The sequence below is a fragment of the Eleutherodactylus coqui genome, unplaced genomic scaffold, assembly GCF_035609145.1.
Source record: "Eleutherodactylus coqui strain aEleCoq1 unplaced genomic scaffold, aEleCoq1.hap1 HAP1_SCAFFOLD_557, whole genome shotgun sequence".
Lineage (NCBI taxonomy): Eukaryota > Metazoa > Chordata > Amphibia > Anura > Eleutherodactylidae > Eleutherodactylus > Eleutherodactylus coqui.
This window is the reverse complement of record NW_027102519.1, coordinates 29004-45226: the sequence shown is the minus strand read 5'-3', so window position 1 is coordinate 45226 and position 16223 is coordinate 29004. Positions and strand designations below refer to the sequence as shown.

The 16223-nt window shown below is 42.4% G+C and overlaps 1 protein-coding gene across 1 annotated transcript; it reads right to left on the bottom strand.

The window, feature by feature from the left end:
• Nucleotides 1–296: 296 nt before the first annotated feature.
• On the bottom strand, nucleotides 297–1235 carry LOC136604690 (olfactory receptor 5AR1-like). Its single transcript, XM_066588914.1, has one exon. The coding sequence runs from the start codon at nucleotides 1233–1235 to the stop codon at nucleotides 297–299; it is 939 nt and encodes a 312-aa protein (XP_066445011.1).
• Nucleotides 1236–16223: the final 14988 nt, after the last annotated feature.

Below are 16223 nucleotides of genomic sequence, written 5' to 3'. Positions count from 1 at the left end.
GCTCCAATTACTACCTATGTGCCTTATAGACATCTCTAAAAATTCTACCATGTACTCTATTTCTAATTGTCCACAATTTTTATACAGACATAGCTGAGAGAGTTGTGTTAAAACATTATATTTGTGATGTACAATTTGCAGTTCTTTCCAAAATGCTGTAGTTTCTACCATACTAGTTTCTCTGAAACTTAGAAGGAACGTGCACTTCTGTCTCCATGTTGTATTTTACTTAGGCACCCTTACATCCACATTATAAAAAGGGCTTAAAGCAATTCTGCAAATCATGACTTGTTGTCTCAAAGCTTGCTTTGGAATAAGTGTATCATTGCTAATTTGATGTCTTTGTTTCGCAAGCTATAAATCAGTGGATTTAACATAGGTAGTACAACCGTATAAAGCACAGTTGCCATATTTGCATTATCTCCAGAGGATGGAGAGTTTGGACGAAGATACACATAAAGAACTGTACTATAAAATAATGTCACTGCTATGATATGGGAGGCACATGTAGAATATGCCTTTTGTCTTGCATTTGGAGTTATTATTTTTAGAATAGTTATAAAAATGGACACGTACGACCCAAGAATCACCACAATGGAAGGCACTGTAACAGAAGATGAAAAAATGAATAAAACCATTTCATTTATTGTAGTGTCTGTACAAGAGATACTTAATAATGGAGGGAAATCACAAACAAAATGGTGGAGGACATTGGATGCACAAAAAGAAAGATGGAAGGTGGAGCACGTCTCGATTAGAGAATGAAGAAATCCAGTGCTATAAGCTCCGAGCATCAAAACCAGACATATCTTGTGCTGCATTATCAGGTTATAGTTTAGTGGGCTACAGATTGCTACATAACGGTCATAAGCCATAACACCAAAAAGGATACATTCGGTACTTCCCAGAGCACAAAAAATGAAGAGTTGTACGGCACAGCCAACATAAGAAATAAATGTCTTACTGAAATACAGGCCTACAAGCATCTTTGGCGCAATATCTGAAGCATAAACAAGATCTACTACAGAGAGGTTGCTCAGGAAAAAGTACATTGGTGTATGGAACTTTACATTGTTGTAGACAAGATAAATGATCCCAAGGTTTCCCAAAATAGAAACAATGTAAATAATCAAAAACACAAAAAATAGACTTAGATTCTGGTAGGGTCTATCAGAAAAGCCAATAAGAACAAACTCAGTTACCACTGAATGGTTGTTGTCTTCAGTAATTCCCATCAAGAACTTTGCGATTTAATAATGCTAGAGAACATAATAATACAACACAGTGTTTGCTAAGAGTACATGTTTTAAGCAAACATTCAAAATGTTGCCCAAGCTAGTTTAGTCCTACCTTTATCAATGTTCAGAAAACAAAACATTCCTATGATCTTCAACTTACAGCTGGATTTTACCAGTATCTCTCCTTGGCTATGAAATTCCTTTCCTCGTGTCCTCTGTCTCTCTCCAGCCCTTCAATCACATTCTAAAAACATTTACAGACGATCCTACAACTGGCCCTATGGTTTTCCCTTCAACTCCTGCCATTGATTCAAACGTACTCATTCCCTCATTGTATCTACATTTTATTTCATGCAGATTCTATTGGTAGGATTGTACGACCTACAGTACTTCTATTTGTCTATCATTATGTCTGACTTGGTGGATCTAGTGATCACTACTCCATATTTACCCTTCATGACGCATTCTCTGACATACCTAATCCAAAGTCTAGACTTATTATGCCTATTCTGACAAAACATTTAGACTCTCACCTTGCTGTGATCAGCCGACTAAAGTGTATGAGGGGGCTCTGATTCTTCCCTGATAGCAGACTTTTGGATCTCAACATGCTTGATCTTTTGATCCCACAGGAGGCAAGCTGCTGTGATGGTGTTTAGCAGTTACATATAACCCTCCCCTCTTTAAAAATGCATACTTGATTTGAGGAGAGTTGAGAGGAATAGCTGTTGTCTGACAGGTATCTAAGGTATATGGGCACCTAAAAAGGTCTCGGTCAGCCCATCAGTTCAATATCATCTATATGTTTAACATTCCTACTCCTCTCTCTCCCTATTTACCTGTTGTTTCATCTTTCCTGTCTCTTCACATCTTGAAACTTTTAATTTTCCCTGAACCCTTCACTGCAGGCTTGCTGCTGTCTTATTTACTTTTACCACTTCTACCTTATATCTACAAATAATTTTCAATATTATTGCTCTATTGCATAGAAGACAACTTTAGGTGTTCTATCAGACAGTGTTTTTTTCTGAATTTTTAAATTCTTGTAAAAAAGCCATGAATTTCAAGCATTTTCTTATGAGCGTTTTGATGGCATTTTTTATTTTTAAACGTTTTAAAGATGTTTTTAATTCCATTTATCAAATCCAGTAATGAAGACTATGGGAACAATGCTTGAGCATTCTGCGTTTGCCAAAGAAAAAAATTCACTTCACTTTTGTTTAAACCAAAACCAATAATGAATTACAAAGGGAGGAGGCGTATTTAAGCAATACTTTAAACTTGCCTTCCTGTAGAATGCACTACTAAGTTGGGCTAAAAATGCATCAAAGCTGCACTATGTGAACAAGGTCTTGAAAAAATAAATCACTTAGAATGCCTTGCTTATATTTGGACCTGGATTAGCATTTGTGCAGTAATATTTGTAGAATACTGTATCCACCTACTGTATAGTAGAGACAACACATACCATAGTTGTGAACATCGTGTATAAGAATACCCACTGCCACTTGAAAATCTCCACCATGAAGCAAAGTAAATCAACATACTGTGATGCATGAAGACCAGTAATGTAAATGTTATTTGCTTTGGATGATTTATATTTATTCAGTTTTCCTACAAAAAATGAGAATAATTAATCCCCATAGAAAAAACATATTTCAAAGGTAGTTAAACATAATTGAACCCAGGGCCATTAATAATTATTGGAGCTGTTTATAGGTTTTATAGATTTGGGAGTCGATAGCAAAATGATGTCAAAGAATTTTTTTTAAAGTTGCATTTTATAAATATATTGCAGATCTTACAAACAGTTAAAAATGCCTATGTTCTACTCTAATCATACACTCTGACAAGATAGACACAAATGCAGATAATTTTAGTAAATATTGATGCAGAGTTTTTTCCACTGTATTATCTCGGTATGGAAATGGTGAGGGGCTTTACTAGACTTTAAAGAGGCCTGGGGCTAATCAGGACACATCAGAGCAGTGTAAGGGGTGGTAGTGAATGCAAACTGTTCTTGTCATAGAAATATGTACTATCTTAGTAATAATTTGCACCATCACAACACCCTTGTCACGTCCACCCAGGATGTGCTGGATCCGTAACCCGCAAATCTCGGACGGATGTGCACAAGCTGTGTAAAAACAATAACAAACCAAAATATGAGAATTATTTTCCTATCAAAAAAACCTCAGGATGGGGACCTGCCTAAACGCAGGCAATTCACCCTGACAAGGGTGCACCTGACCTCATAGCTTGGCCCTTAGTTAACCCTATGTGGGACATGGTAAATATAAGCAACACAACAGAAAAGAAAACACAAAGCAGGCAAGTCAAATCTACATTCCAGTAACAAGCTCTGACTGAGACCACAGTCAGAGCTAGACTGAAGAGTCAATGGAAATTCATTCCAGCATCAGCGAGACTAAACATCCATGACAAAAACCCACAGGTGTGCCTAGACATGTCTCACCTAATATCACACTCACCAGGGCCAGAAGATTGAGTACCACCTGCAAAACCTGCACCAGACTATCAGCATGGCAGTAATCCCATAACCACCGCAACAGTACCTCCCGTTTTAGAAGGAGCCCCAGGACCCTTTGGACCAGTTCGATTCAAATTCTGTTTGTGAAAGTTTTTCACAAGCCAATCCATATGTACATCAACAGCCAATACCCATGTCCTCTCCTCAGGGCCTTAACCACGCCAGTGTACTAAATACAGTAGGGATCTTCTAACTTGATCAGAGTCCGCTATGCGACTTATCTCAAATTGAATATCTCCATCCACTAGAACTAGAGCTGGTGGAGATAAACCATTTCCTGAATTAACAAACTTCTTTAAAAGTGATTTGTGAAACACATTAGTTCTTCTCATAGAACTAGGAATCTCCAAACAAAATGACACGGGATTAATTTTTTCAATGATTTTTAAAGGGATGATAAATCGTAGGCCTAACTTGAAGGGCTGCGGTTTGAGTTTTATGTTCTTAGTTGACAGCCACAACAAGTCTCTCACCAAGAAATTAGTCCACTCAGAATGCCTATTATCCACTACCCACTTGAAATTTTGAACTATCCTCTGAAGGTTCTTCTGAATAACCTCCCACACGGCCTTGATAATAGAGGAAAACTCATTCTCCTCTCTTACTTCTGACACCTTGGAAAAGGGACCAAAACATGAATAAAACCCATAATTACAAAAGAAAGGTGATGTCCCTGTACATTCCAACAATCAATTGTTAAGTGCAAATTCAGTCAAAGGCGAAAACCCAGACCATCCCTCCTGCTTCTCTGAGACATAATACCGCAAGTACTATTCCAGACTCTGGTTACATCTCTCAGTTTGTCCTTTAGTCTCTGGGTGATATGCCGAGAAAAAAACTGAATTTCCAACCAAGAGCAAACAAAACGCCAGAGTGTTGCAACAAACTGGACCCCACGATCGGAGACAATATTTGCTGGTAACCTGTGCAATCTCAAAATATGAGTAATGAACAATCTGGACAAGAGTTTAGCATTGGGAAGACCAGAAAGAGCTAAAAAAATCACCCATTGTGCTAAAACGATCTACCACAACCTAGATGACAGTATTACCTTCAGAAACTGACAAATCTGTAATAAAATGTATAGACAAATGAGTCCAAGGCCTCACTGGTATCGGTAAAGGCATCAACCTCCCGGCAGCTGGGGCCCGCAATTCGGGGGTGGGTAGGATGTGAGCGGTCCCAGGCTCTGACTCGGTCCCAGCCTCCACTAAATTCACCCAATGTGCCGTCAGGGAGATATAGTGGCCCTGCCCGCCTGTGCTTGTCCACGTGTTCGTTGTTAAGTGGACCTTGGCAGTAACCGCGTTGGTGGGGGCGCGTACAATGTTGCGGAAGATGTGGTCGTGCAGGGCTGGGACGGCACATCGGGAAAAGTAGTGGCGACTGGGAACCGAGTAGCGCAGGGCCGCCGCCGCCATCATGTTTTTGAAAGCCTCCGTTTCCACAAGCCTATACGGCAGCATCTCCAGGCTGATCAATTTGGCTATGTGTATGTTTAACGCTTGAGCGTGCGGGTGCGTGGCGGCGTACTTGCGCTTGCGCTCAAACACTTGCGCTAGCGACGGCTGGACGGTGCGCTGAGAGACATTGGTGGATGGGGCCGAGGACAGCGGAGGTGAGGGTGTGGGTGCAGGCCGGGAGACGGTCGTGCCTGTGTCCTGAGAGGGGGGTTGGATCTCAGTGGCAGGTTGGGGCACAGGGGGAGAGGCAGTGGTGCAAACCGGAGGCGGTGAACGGCCTTCGTCCCACCTTGTGGGGTGCTTGGCCATCATATGTCTGCGCATGCTGGTGGTGGTGAGGCTGGTGGTGGCTCCACGGCTGATCTTGGCGCGACAAACCTTGCACACCACAGTTCGTCGGTCGTCTGCACTCTCAGTGAAAAACTGCCAGACCTTTGAGCCCCTCGGCCTCTGCAGGGTGGCATGGCGCGAGGGGGCGCTTTGGGAAACAGTTGGTGGATTATGCAGTCTGGTCCTGCCTCTACCCCTGGCCACCGCACTGCCTCTTCCAAGCTGCCCTGCTGCTGCACTTGCCTCCCCCTCTGAAGACCTGTCCTCAGTAGGCTTAGCAAACCAGGTGGGGTCAGTCACCTCATCGTCCTGCTGCTCTTCCTCCGAATCCTCTGTGCGCTCATCCCTCGGACGCAATTACTACTACCTGAGTGATAGACAACTGTGTCTCATCGTCGTCGTCCTCCTCACCCACTGAAAGCTCTTGAGACAGTTGCCGGAAGTCCCCAGCCTCATCCCCCGGACCCCGGGAACTTTCCAAAGGTTGGGCATCGGTCACGTCAAACTCCTCCGGTGGGAGAGGAACCATTGCTGCCCATTCTGGGCAGGGGCCCGAGAACAGTTCCTGGGAGTCTGCCTGCTCCTCAGAATGTGTCATTGTAATGGAGTGAGGAGGCTGGGAGGAAGGAGGAGCAGCAGCCAGAGGATTCAGAGTTGCAGCAGTGGACGGCGTAGAACTCTGGGTGGTCGATAGATTGCTGGATGCACTTTCTGCTATCCTCGACAGGACCTGCTCACACTGCTCATTTTCTAATAAAGGTCTACCGCGTGGACCCATTAATTGTGAGATGAATCTGGGGATGCCAGAAACGTGCCTCTCTCTTAATCCCGCAGCAGTCGGCTGCGATACACCTGGATCAGGAGCTCGGCCTGTGCCCACACCCTGACTTGGGCCTCCGCGTCCTCGCCCGCGTCCACGTCCTCTAGGCCTACCCCTACCCCTCAGCATGGTGTATTACGAGTAGAGCAGAAACAGAACGCTGTAATTAAATGTGCCGCTTATTGGCCTGTGGTTGGAGGCTGACTTCCCTTACGGAACGCACAGCAGAGCCAGGAAACAATTTTGCTCACGCCTGTAGTGAGACGTAGGTGCGTATGACTAAGCTAGTGGAATTCACCGTGCAGAAGCAGTGAAGTGTCCAAAGGCCAGTAGTAGGCCTTAAGTATTTTGCTTCTATTTTTTTAAATGCTGAGCTGAGACAGCAGACAGATACTGTAGGCAGCGTATATTATTAGAGATGAGCAAACGTACTCGTCCGAGCTTGATACGCGTTCGAGTATTAGGGTGTTCGAGATGCTCGTTACTCGTGACGAGTACCACGTCAAAAAGGCTGGTGCTGCTACCTTCTCTCGTTCTTATTGCTTTCTAGGGGGGAATCTCTGGGGGATATTTAACCCTTTGAATGCTAGCATCATCTACCTCTCCTTTACCTTTACAACTTCCGCTACAATCTAATTTTTGTCGAGCAGTTTAAGGACGTTGTTTACTGACTTTTTGACGTCCAGATATGGAATTTGGTTCCTGATGACGCTACTCTAACTGTAGCAGAAACGCGTCGAACCGCGTAATTTTTCTTAAGAAGTGACGTCCTAAGACTATTCCATATAATTGATGGATTATCTTTCCTCTCCTTATTTTGGATTGGAAGTAATCAATTTTGGAATTTTTTCTAAGTTATCAATGGTCTATTCTCCATCAGATATAGCCACATGGGAAGTTATCTATATATAGTGGACTAGATCTGGGAGGAGTGGATCTTCTCTTTTCTGCTGAGATTACCCTGAAGTCTCTATTGGAGTGCAATTTAGAGGGATTTATGTATACCTCTGTGCACTAAACTAGGCTGGGGTAACGTGTGAAGTTCCAAAAATTCTGAACCCAATCACCGAGTTAACCCCTCGTTTAGAGGGCTACGGAGACTTCTCGAGGTTGTTGGTGTTCTGAGAAACTTCTGAACGTACTAGCTAGTTTGACCCTTTGAGTAAAAGGTTATAGCTACACTACATAATTCTGTAGCAAATCACTGATTGTTTTGAACCTTCTATGGTCTACTCCTTTTAACCCCTTGAGTGGCAGGTTTCCTACCACCCTGTCGTGCCCACCAGGGCAGGTTTTTTAAAATGGTCTAATCATTGAATTTCAACTAGTTTTGCAGTTGCGTCTCAAGAGCCATAACTTTTTCATTTTTCCATTGACATGGCCATAAAAGGCCTTGTTTTTGCGGGACAAGTTGTGATTTTTTAAACAGGAGGGAGGAAAAAAAGAAATGGGGAAAAAAGAAAAAAGGGGCCATGTCATTAAGGGGTTAAATAATGTATTAACTTCCTTCTCTGGGTCATTACGACGCACAAGGATACCACATGTGTGATTGTATTTTTGATTTTTTTACAAAGTAAAGGGAGACAAGTGTTTTTTTTATTTTTTTAATAATTTTTTTACTTTTTTTTTTTTTTATTTTTTTTAAATTTTTTTTTTTTGTCCCTTTAGGGGACTTCCACAGGGACCCATCAGGACCCCTGATCACATTCCAGGGGTCCGATGGTGACAGCCCTTTACATGCTGCAGTGACAGCCCTTTACATGCTGCAGTCACATAGACTGCAGCATGTAAAGGGTTAACACAGCAGAGATCGGAGGTTTTCTCTGATCTCTGCTGTAAGAGCAGGTACCTATCTGTCCTCTGACAGCCAAGCACCAAGCTCTCCCTGCCACAGAGACCATCAGCTTGCTTCTGACAAGCCGATGGTCTCTATGGCAACCTGTAAACAAAGCAGGACATTGCCGACATGTCGGCAATATCTTCTGCTGGTTTTTCAAAGCCCTTGCTTTGTTCTCTCTGGGTCTGTGCAGGCAGAGCACACTGCCACAGCTTGTGGCATTGTGCTCTGCAGCTCCTATAGTGATACATAGCCCGGAAATCTTCCGGGGTATATCACTATGGGCAGTGGAGCTCGTCACGGAACTTTTCCGGGCGTGCCACTCAAGGGGTTAAAGCTGTATAGCTTTAAATTCTCTATCCCGAAATACGGCCTTTCCGTCATCTCTGGGAACTTTGTTTAAGGAGTACTCTCTTTTAGCTATATGTGTGTCCTATTTGAGACTTGTTCATCAAGTTCTTTTTTATAAAGATTTAATAAAAGTTATATTTTAGTTCTGAACCCTACAGTGACAAATCCTAGTCCTGATAAAGAACATATGCATTTATAGAAACCAGGGCACAAAATCATTGTATCTTCAATATACATAGAGTTATACTTGAAATAAGTATTAAGTAATGAGGTACGCAATAATTCAGCTGGCCATACAGATAAAATCACTCTCTCTTGACTTCAATATTGGTTTCCATTAACGTCATTAACCCCTTAATGACGCGACCCCTTTTTCTTTTTCCATTTTCGTTTTTTCCTCGCCCTCTTCAAAAAATCGAAACTCCTATATTTATCCATCGACGTCGCTGTATGGGGGCTTGTTTTTTGCGGGACGAGTTGTATTTTTCAATGGTGCTATTTAAAGTACCATATAATGTACTGAAAAACTTTAAAAAAATTCTAAGTGGAGTAAAATGAAAAAAATGACATTTCGCCATTTTTAGTGCGTCTTGTTTCTACGGCGCACAAACAGCAACAAAAGCGACATGATAACTTTATTCTATGGGTTGGTACGATTACTATGATACCAAACTTGTATAGGTTTTTTTCTTACTATAATACTCTTTTTTTTCAAAGACATTTAATTTTTTTCAGTTATTTTCTGCGGTCATTTTGTGCGCGCAATAACTTTTTTATTTTTCCGTTGACGTAGTTGAGCAAGAGCTTATTTTTTGCGGGATGTCCTGTGGTTTCCGATAGTATCAATTTTGAGTACATAAGATTTTTTGATCGCTTTTTATTGCGTTTTTTCTGGGAGACAGGGTAACTAAAAAAGTGCATTTCTGGCGCTCTTTATTTTTTTTTTCGGATGACGTTCACCGTGCAGGAAAAATAATGCGCTACTTTTATAGATCGGACTTTTATGGACGCGGCGATACCAAATATTTTTTAATAATAGATATGGCAAAAGGGGTTGATTTAAACTTTTATAACTTTTTTTTTTTTTTACTATTAAAAAAACTTTATTGATTTTATTTTACTTTACTGTGAAGTCCCCCTGGGGGACTTTAACATGTGATGCTTTGATCGCTCCTGCAGTATGATGTAATGCTATAGCATTACGTCATACTGCAATTTAAAAGGCAGTCTATCAAGCCACCCCACGAGGATGGCTTGATAGGCAGTCTGGTAAGGCAGCCCTGGGGCCTTTCATTAGGCCCCCGGCTGCCATGACACCTGCACGGCTTCCCCGATCTCACCGCGGGGGGGCCGTGCGGGACCCCCTAACATTGTTCGGGGTATTTAAATGCCGCTGTCAGAATTGACAGCGGCATTTAAATGGTTAATAGCCGTGATCGGCTGAATGGCCGATTGCAGCTATTGCCCGTGGGTGTCAGCTGTTATAAACAGCTGATGCCCGCACTGTATGAAGAGAGGTTGCCGTACCGGTACGTCATGGAGCGGGAAGGGGCTAAGAACCTTGGAGTATGATCATCAACATACATCTTTCATATGCAACATGTAAAACGCTTTCTAGGGACAGGGGACCTCAGAAAAAATACGAGGGAAAGTATTAATATTAATAATGTGGAGTCACTTCTATTATTTATTGAACAAGATTATTCAGTACAAAAAAGTGATCTATATTTAAATTCAGTAACCATTTCATGATGAAAATTTTGTAGCACAAAGTTTTTTGGACAGCAATTCCAATTTCTGGTCATGAAATTGTTGCTTCAGATTGTTGAGAAATGCATTCTGATTTGATTTTTATTATTTTACACTGCACTACTTATGTAGTGCAGTATAGTATCACTTTGATAGTTCTCCTATTAGACCCTACCAGAGTAGATTAGCTTACTTGGCAGACATAGAGGCCTTGGTTAGGCCTCTTGTTGTCATGGCAGCCTAACCATTCCCCATAATTGCATCGCAGGGTGCTGATGGGTGACAGAAGGAGTCCCTACTTGTCATAGTTTCTATTGACTGCTGCATGTAAAGGGTTCAATGGCCAGGATCACAAGTTTCTCAATTTCTGGCTGTTAGATCAGCAGTCTGGCTGTCAGTAGATACTCTCAGCACTAGATTTCCATTTTGGTCTTAAGGCCCATTTATACAGGAGGAACTGTCGGGTAAATGATGCCCAACACCGTTTCCCAGTGAAGCTTGCTCCTGTCCTGGTATCGCCCACAGAGGGGACAGCATGGTGGCGGGGCGGCTGGGGAGCGCTCTCCTCCTGCCCGCCTCCATTCACTGTAAGTAAGCAGTTGTCTAGAACTGAAAGACTGCTGTTTACACTAAACAGCTTGTCATTCAGGTTTTTGCATACAGAATCTGAATGACTGAACAGCTCTCCTTTACACTGGGGATCGCAATATCGCTGCAAAATCATAATTGTGTTAATGCAGTTTTTGAGCAGCAGCAATGCTTTTTCTTGTAAAAAAAATAACGCATTGCATCACTGCCTCCTGCGATTTCCTCTCGTGATTTTAAAGTCAGTAGGGATTTTTAATGTTAAAAACACATTGCATTGCACGAAAATTGCAAGTTCATGAATTACAATGTGATAAAAATAAGACTCCATAGGACTCCACATGGGTTAGAAAAAAAATCAGAAAATGCAGAAAGATAGGCCATGACTTTTTTTTCATGCTACATTGCATGAGTGAAAACATTGTAAATGGAAATGAACCCATTGAAAATCATTGATTTCATAATTCTGCTCTTCACTCACTCTCGCATCACGTGAAAATCGCACAATTTTATCGCAAGTGTAGAGGCACCCTTAGTGTCACTTTAAGAGGTGCAAGTGTAATATTGTTACACTTAAGAAAAAAATTCAGGCTCCTCTTTAACAAGTTCACCATTACCCCGTCCTCAGGCAGACAGTTCCATAGTCTCATTGCTCTTACATTAAAGACCCCCATCCATGTTTATCATGTATATGGGGGTCTATGGGTCTGACAGTCGCAAACCTGTGACGTACAGCACCCAGGGGCACGCTGCAGGATCAACCTATTTCCAGCTCCGCAGATCCTGGAGCCCAAAACGCACTCTGCATGGCCTAGCATGCTCCAACACACTTCATTGCCACCACTGACCGCTTCTGACAGATAGGTCAACCACCTTGGTTTCCACCAGCCTCTACACAATTAACATACTTCGGGTTACGGATCTATTAAAGCATTCAAGAATGACTAATTCAATTTTAAGCTTTATTCTAAAACGAGTCAGCAGTGCTTAGATAATAATATAATAATCTTTATTTGTATAGCGCCAACTTATTCCGCAGCGCTTAGATAAAAAAAAATATACAAAAGGAAATATTTGCAAAAAGGGTACGGGGCTTACAAATACACACAAACTAAATGAAAACAAAAAGGAATAAAATAATAGAAAATAATCTACGAAGTTGTTTCAAACAGTCCTGAGGTGCGGAGTAGGCAGAAAAGAATTGGACAGACTGCATTTAGACAATTTCAGGATGGGATCTCTCGCTGAGTCATACCTCTGCTGTCCTCCTTTTTACACCATCAATGGGTGGGCTGAGTATATGCACAGATGTTCCGAATGGAAACCCAATTTAACATTTCAGTCATATTTCCTAGGAGGCACTCAAATTAGTGAGCTATGGCCGCCATGTTTCATATCATGAATTTACTTACTTGTGGATACCATACATGATATGCGACAGATGATTAGCAATAGCAATTAGCAGAAATGCAATTTTGCGGGTTCCGGGGGTGCAACAGTGATGGAAGAAAATGCACTGGATCCGCAATACACTCACAGTCCAGAAAATATAAGTGCTGTTGGGCTGGGATCTTTGGATGCCCATAATCCATGTTATGAATTCCTCTTCTGATTGATACAGTACCAAGGCTCCATGCCACATTGTCTTGGTTATGTATATTGGACACAGAATTGGAGACAAATGGTTGGGGTATGTAACAAATGACACCCCTTTGTAACTAGGTAACTTTGTTAATATCACAACAAAGGATTTCCTTGCTGGCCTCAGAAAGAGCAAGTGACATCAAAGACCCCCTCTTTGAATGGCAGAAAATACACTTAACCATCTGTCTAAATCAACTCAACTTTTCCCAGACCAGAAAGGGGGCAGATTGACATGGAAAGATGGGTGACGGTGCACCAGTATCATTTCATCACAATGTTGGTGTAGAAACTTCCTTTCTTATAGACGTAGAGAGTGCCCCCTTATTACAGTCACAGGTCTGGGTATAAATAGAGAATAATTAATATCTCTGTATTGTCCCCTGATATAGTTATATATAGTTATTAGGTTGCCCCTTAGCTATCTTTTTCCTCAACTAACTTTATATATTAATTCTGGGTATTGTAGTCTACCCATTTCGCTTACTAGTTTAGTTGCCCACCTTTGAACCTGCTCAAACTCTGCTATTGTACACAATCTTCTATGTGCTATCTAACCAGTGATTAAAAAAATCACTGATAGCGGTGACAATAAATTTTTGTATATTAACTGAGAATAGAGGTAGATAAAACTAAACCTTTATTGGAAGCATTAAAATCGAAAGCACATAAGCTCAGTGTGTATATAAATATATATTTTTTTGAACATACAACAATGAGAAAACAAAACAAACAGTTCCACCTTTATCACCCCAGTCAAACTGGAGGCACAAAAAGGGTACTGGTCAGTGTATATAACACCAAGATGGATAAGTGGTGGGTGGAAATACAAAAATAATAAAGACTCTTATGGATAAGCCCAACACATTTCTACTCTATATGGTTTCACTAGGGGTGTCATGTAAAGAGTTTCAAAAACTGGTAATGACCTACACCAGCAGTAGAACATGAATAATACTTAGAAAACTAACAATGACATATACCAATAGTAGACCGAGAATAATGCTCAACAAAATCGGGGAAGAACTTGGAGTATAAAGATTGAAAGCTCCCAAAAATAGCTCCTAATAGACTTGTAACAGTCCGAGGTGCAAAAAGAGGCCTTGCAACAAAAAGCCAAAGCTCCTATATTACAAAGTAGTGTAGAACAGAGTAAATAGATCTATCTGTAACCTGCATTCATAGGATACATAACCCCCTATGTCTGTATATACCACAGTATAGTGCCCCAAGGAAGGTCAGACAGCACACATCCCTACCTCACCAGATATCTAATAATAAGCCAGAAACACTATAAAGATGTATCCCTTCTTGTATAATACTGCAAAGATGCACAGGCTGTGGCAGCGGCAGGATGAAAGACAGCGGCTGCCAGAGCAGAGGGAGCGGCGGCTGGAGCAGTAAGAGCGGTGGCCCGAAGACAACCAGCGGCGGCTGGAGCAGAGGGAGCGGCAGCCCCATGACAGCTAGCGGTAGCCGCAGCAGAGGAAGCACTGTTGCCAGAAGCAGAGCCACTGGCAGCGGATGCTGGAGGGAGTGACAGCAGCAGCAGGAGACCCGCGGGCAGCGGCCACTGCAGGAGAGGTAATTGTCTGCATTTAATTTAGCTTTTCAATTGATGTGGCCTGGAGGGTTAGGGTCAGGGTTTATTATCCTGTGAGGCTCATGAACCATTACCCTCCAGCCCAGGCAAACATCCATGCTGACGCTGCTACTAGCAGCCTTCAGAAATCCGCCAATTAGGAGTTAGGGGTGTAAGAAGGGCGTTCCTCCTGTCAAACCCCTAGCTTCTGGTGGCGTCAAAATACAATAATACCAGTAACTGCATTAACCCTGGTTGATTTCTGAAAGAGTAAATGAGTGCAATAAAGGTATGTCCCTGCCTAACATAACTGCAAAGATGCGCAGTTAAATATACTAGCAGTATCTGTCATGACAGCTATATCATGAGGATGTCAATTATAGCAGAAGCATGCGCAGAAGCCGGGGACAGCCTGGGAAATTTAAAATCTCTTTGCTCCCGGCTACTAAAGATAGCCAAAAGCCTAGAACAGTAACAGGATCATGTGATCGCCGTTATGCAATGGATAAGGAACGATCACATAAATGTTAAAAATGTTTTTTAAAAATTTAAAACGTAAAAGTTTTATCTCCCCCTTACTGATCTGATAGGTGAAGGGAGATGAAACGTCCTACCTGAGGCCTCCTGTGATGTCCGCAGCACGATATTTAAGCAAAATGGTGGCTGCATGTGCAGCAGACCTATATACCAAGGGATCTATATGCTAAGGATTAGTAAAGAACACTGTGTTCATTTCTTTTCTTCTTGTTCAAGCCTTCTCTGTTTGGTCTTACACGTTCATTAAAACAATTGTTCTAAAATGGCACATAGGAGGTATAGTGCAAAGCAGGCCAATGATTGCTTTGTTCCAGCAGTTCTGGTAGCGATACTGAAACTGTGTCGGAGGCAGAAATAAATTCTGTCAGTGACGACTCTAGTTGTACCACTAGCCCTACGGTGATGGAAGTAGTTGTTGAGCCGTCAGGACTAAGTACTGTGATGTGTCCTGCAATGTGGGATTCTGCCATTTCATTTTCCTTCCTAAACACCACATATAGTGACTGCAGGTGTAAATGTGGATGTCACTAATTTTGCCCCCTTTGATTTTTTAACATTTATTTATTAGCGATAAAGGCATGAAAATAATTAGCCGGCATACCAACCTCTATGCTGGACAATTTATTGCAGAGCACCCCACCTTTGTCTGTTCCAGACTATCTATACCCACAAGTAGAGATGAGCGAACGTACTCGTCCGAGCTTGATACTCGTTCGAGTATTAGCGTGTTCGAGATGCTCGTTACTCGTGACGAGTACCACGCGATGTTTGAGTTACTTTCACTTTCATCTCTGAGACGTTAGCGCGCTTTTCTGGCCAATAGAAAGACAGGGAAGGCATGACAACTTCCCCCTGCGACGTTCAAGCCCTATACCACCCCCCTGCAGTGAGTGGCTGGCGAGATCAGGTGTCACCCGAGTATATAAATCGGCCCCTCCCGCGGCTCGCCACAGATGCGTTCTGACATACTTTAGGGAAAGTGCTGTCTTGGTGGAGTTGCTATAGGGAGAGCGTTAGGAGTTATTTTAGGCTTCAAGAACCCCAACGGTCCTTCTTAGGGCCACATCTAACCGTGTGCAGTACTGTGGAGGCTGCTTTTTGCAGTCTTGCACATTTATTTTTTTTTTGCATATCGGCCGTGCAGAGCATTGCGCCCTGCAGTAATTATACATAGTGCAGGGCCAGTAGTGGTGAGGCAGGGACAGAAGACATATATTGTGAGGCAGGGACAGAACACATATATTGTGAGGCAGGGACAGAAGACATATTGATTGAATCTAGGCAGTGGGCCTTTGCAAAAACATTTGTGGAAAAAAATCTATTTGGGCTGCCTGTGACTGTCCTCAGTGTTCTGGGTCTGTGCTGGGTGTAGTAGTCCTCCTAATTCATACGCAGCCAGCTAAGTGTTACAGCAGGCTTGCGCAAAATTATTTCCTGGCTCTGTGTTGGCTGTTAAATCACCGCTGTATTCCAGTCCACAGCGCAACACTCTGCAGTTATTTGACATACTCCAGGGCCAGTAGCAGTGACGCAGAGAGA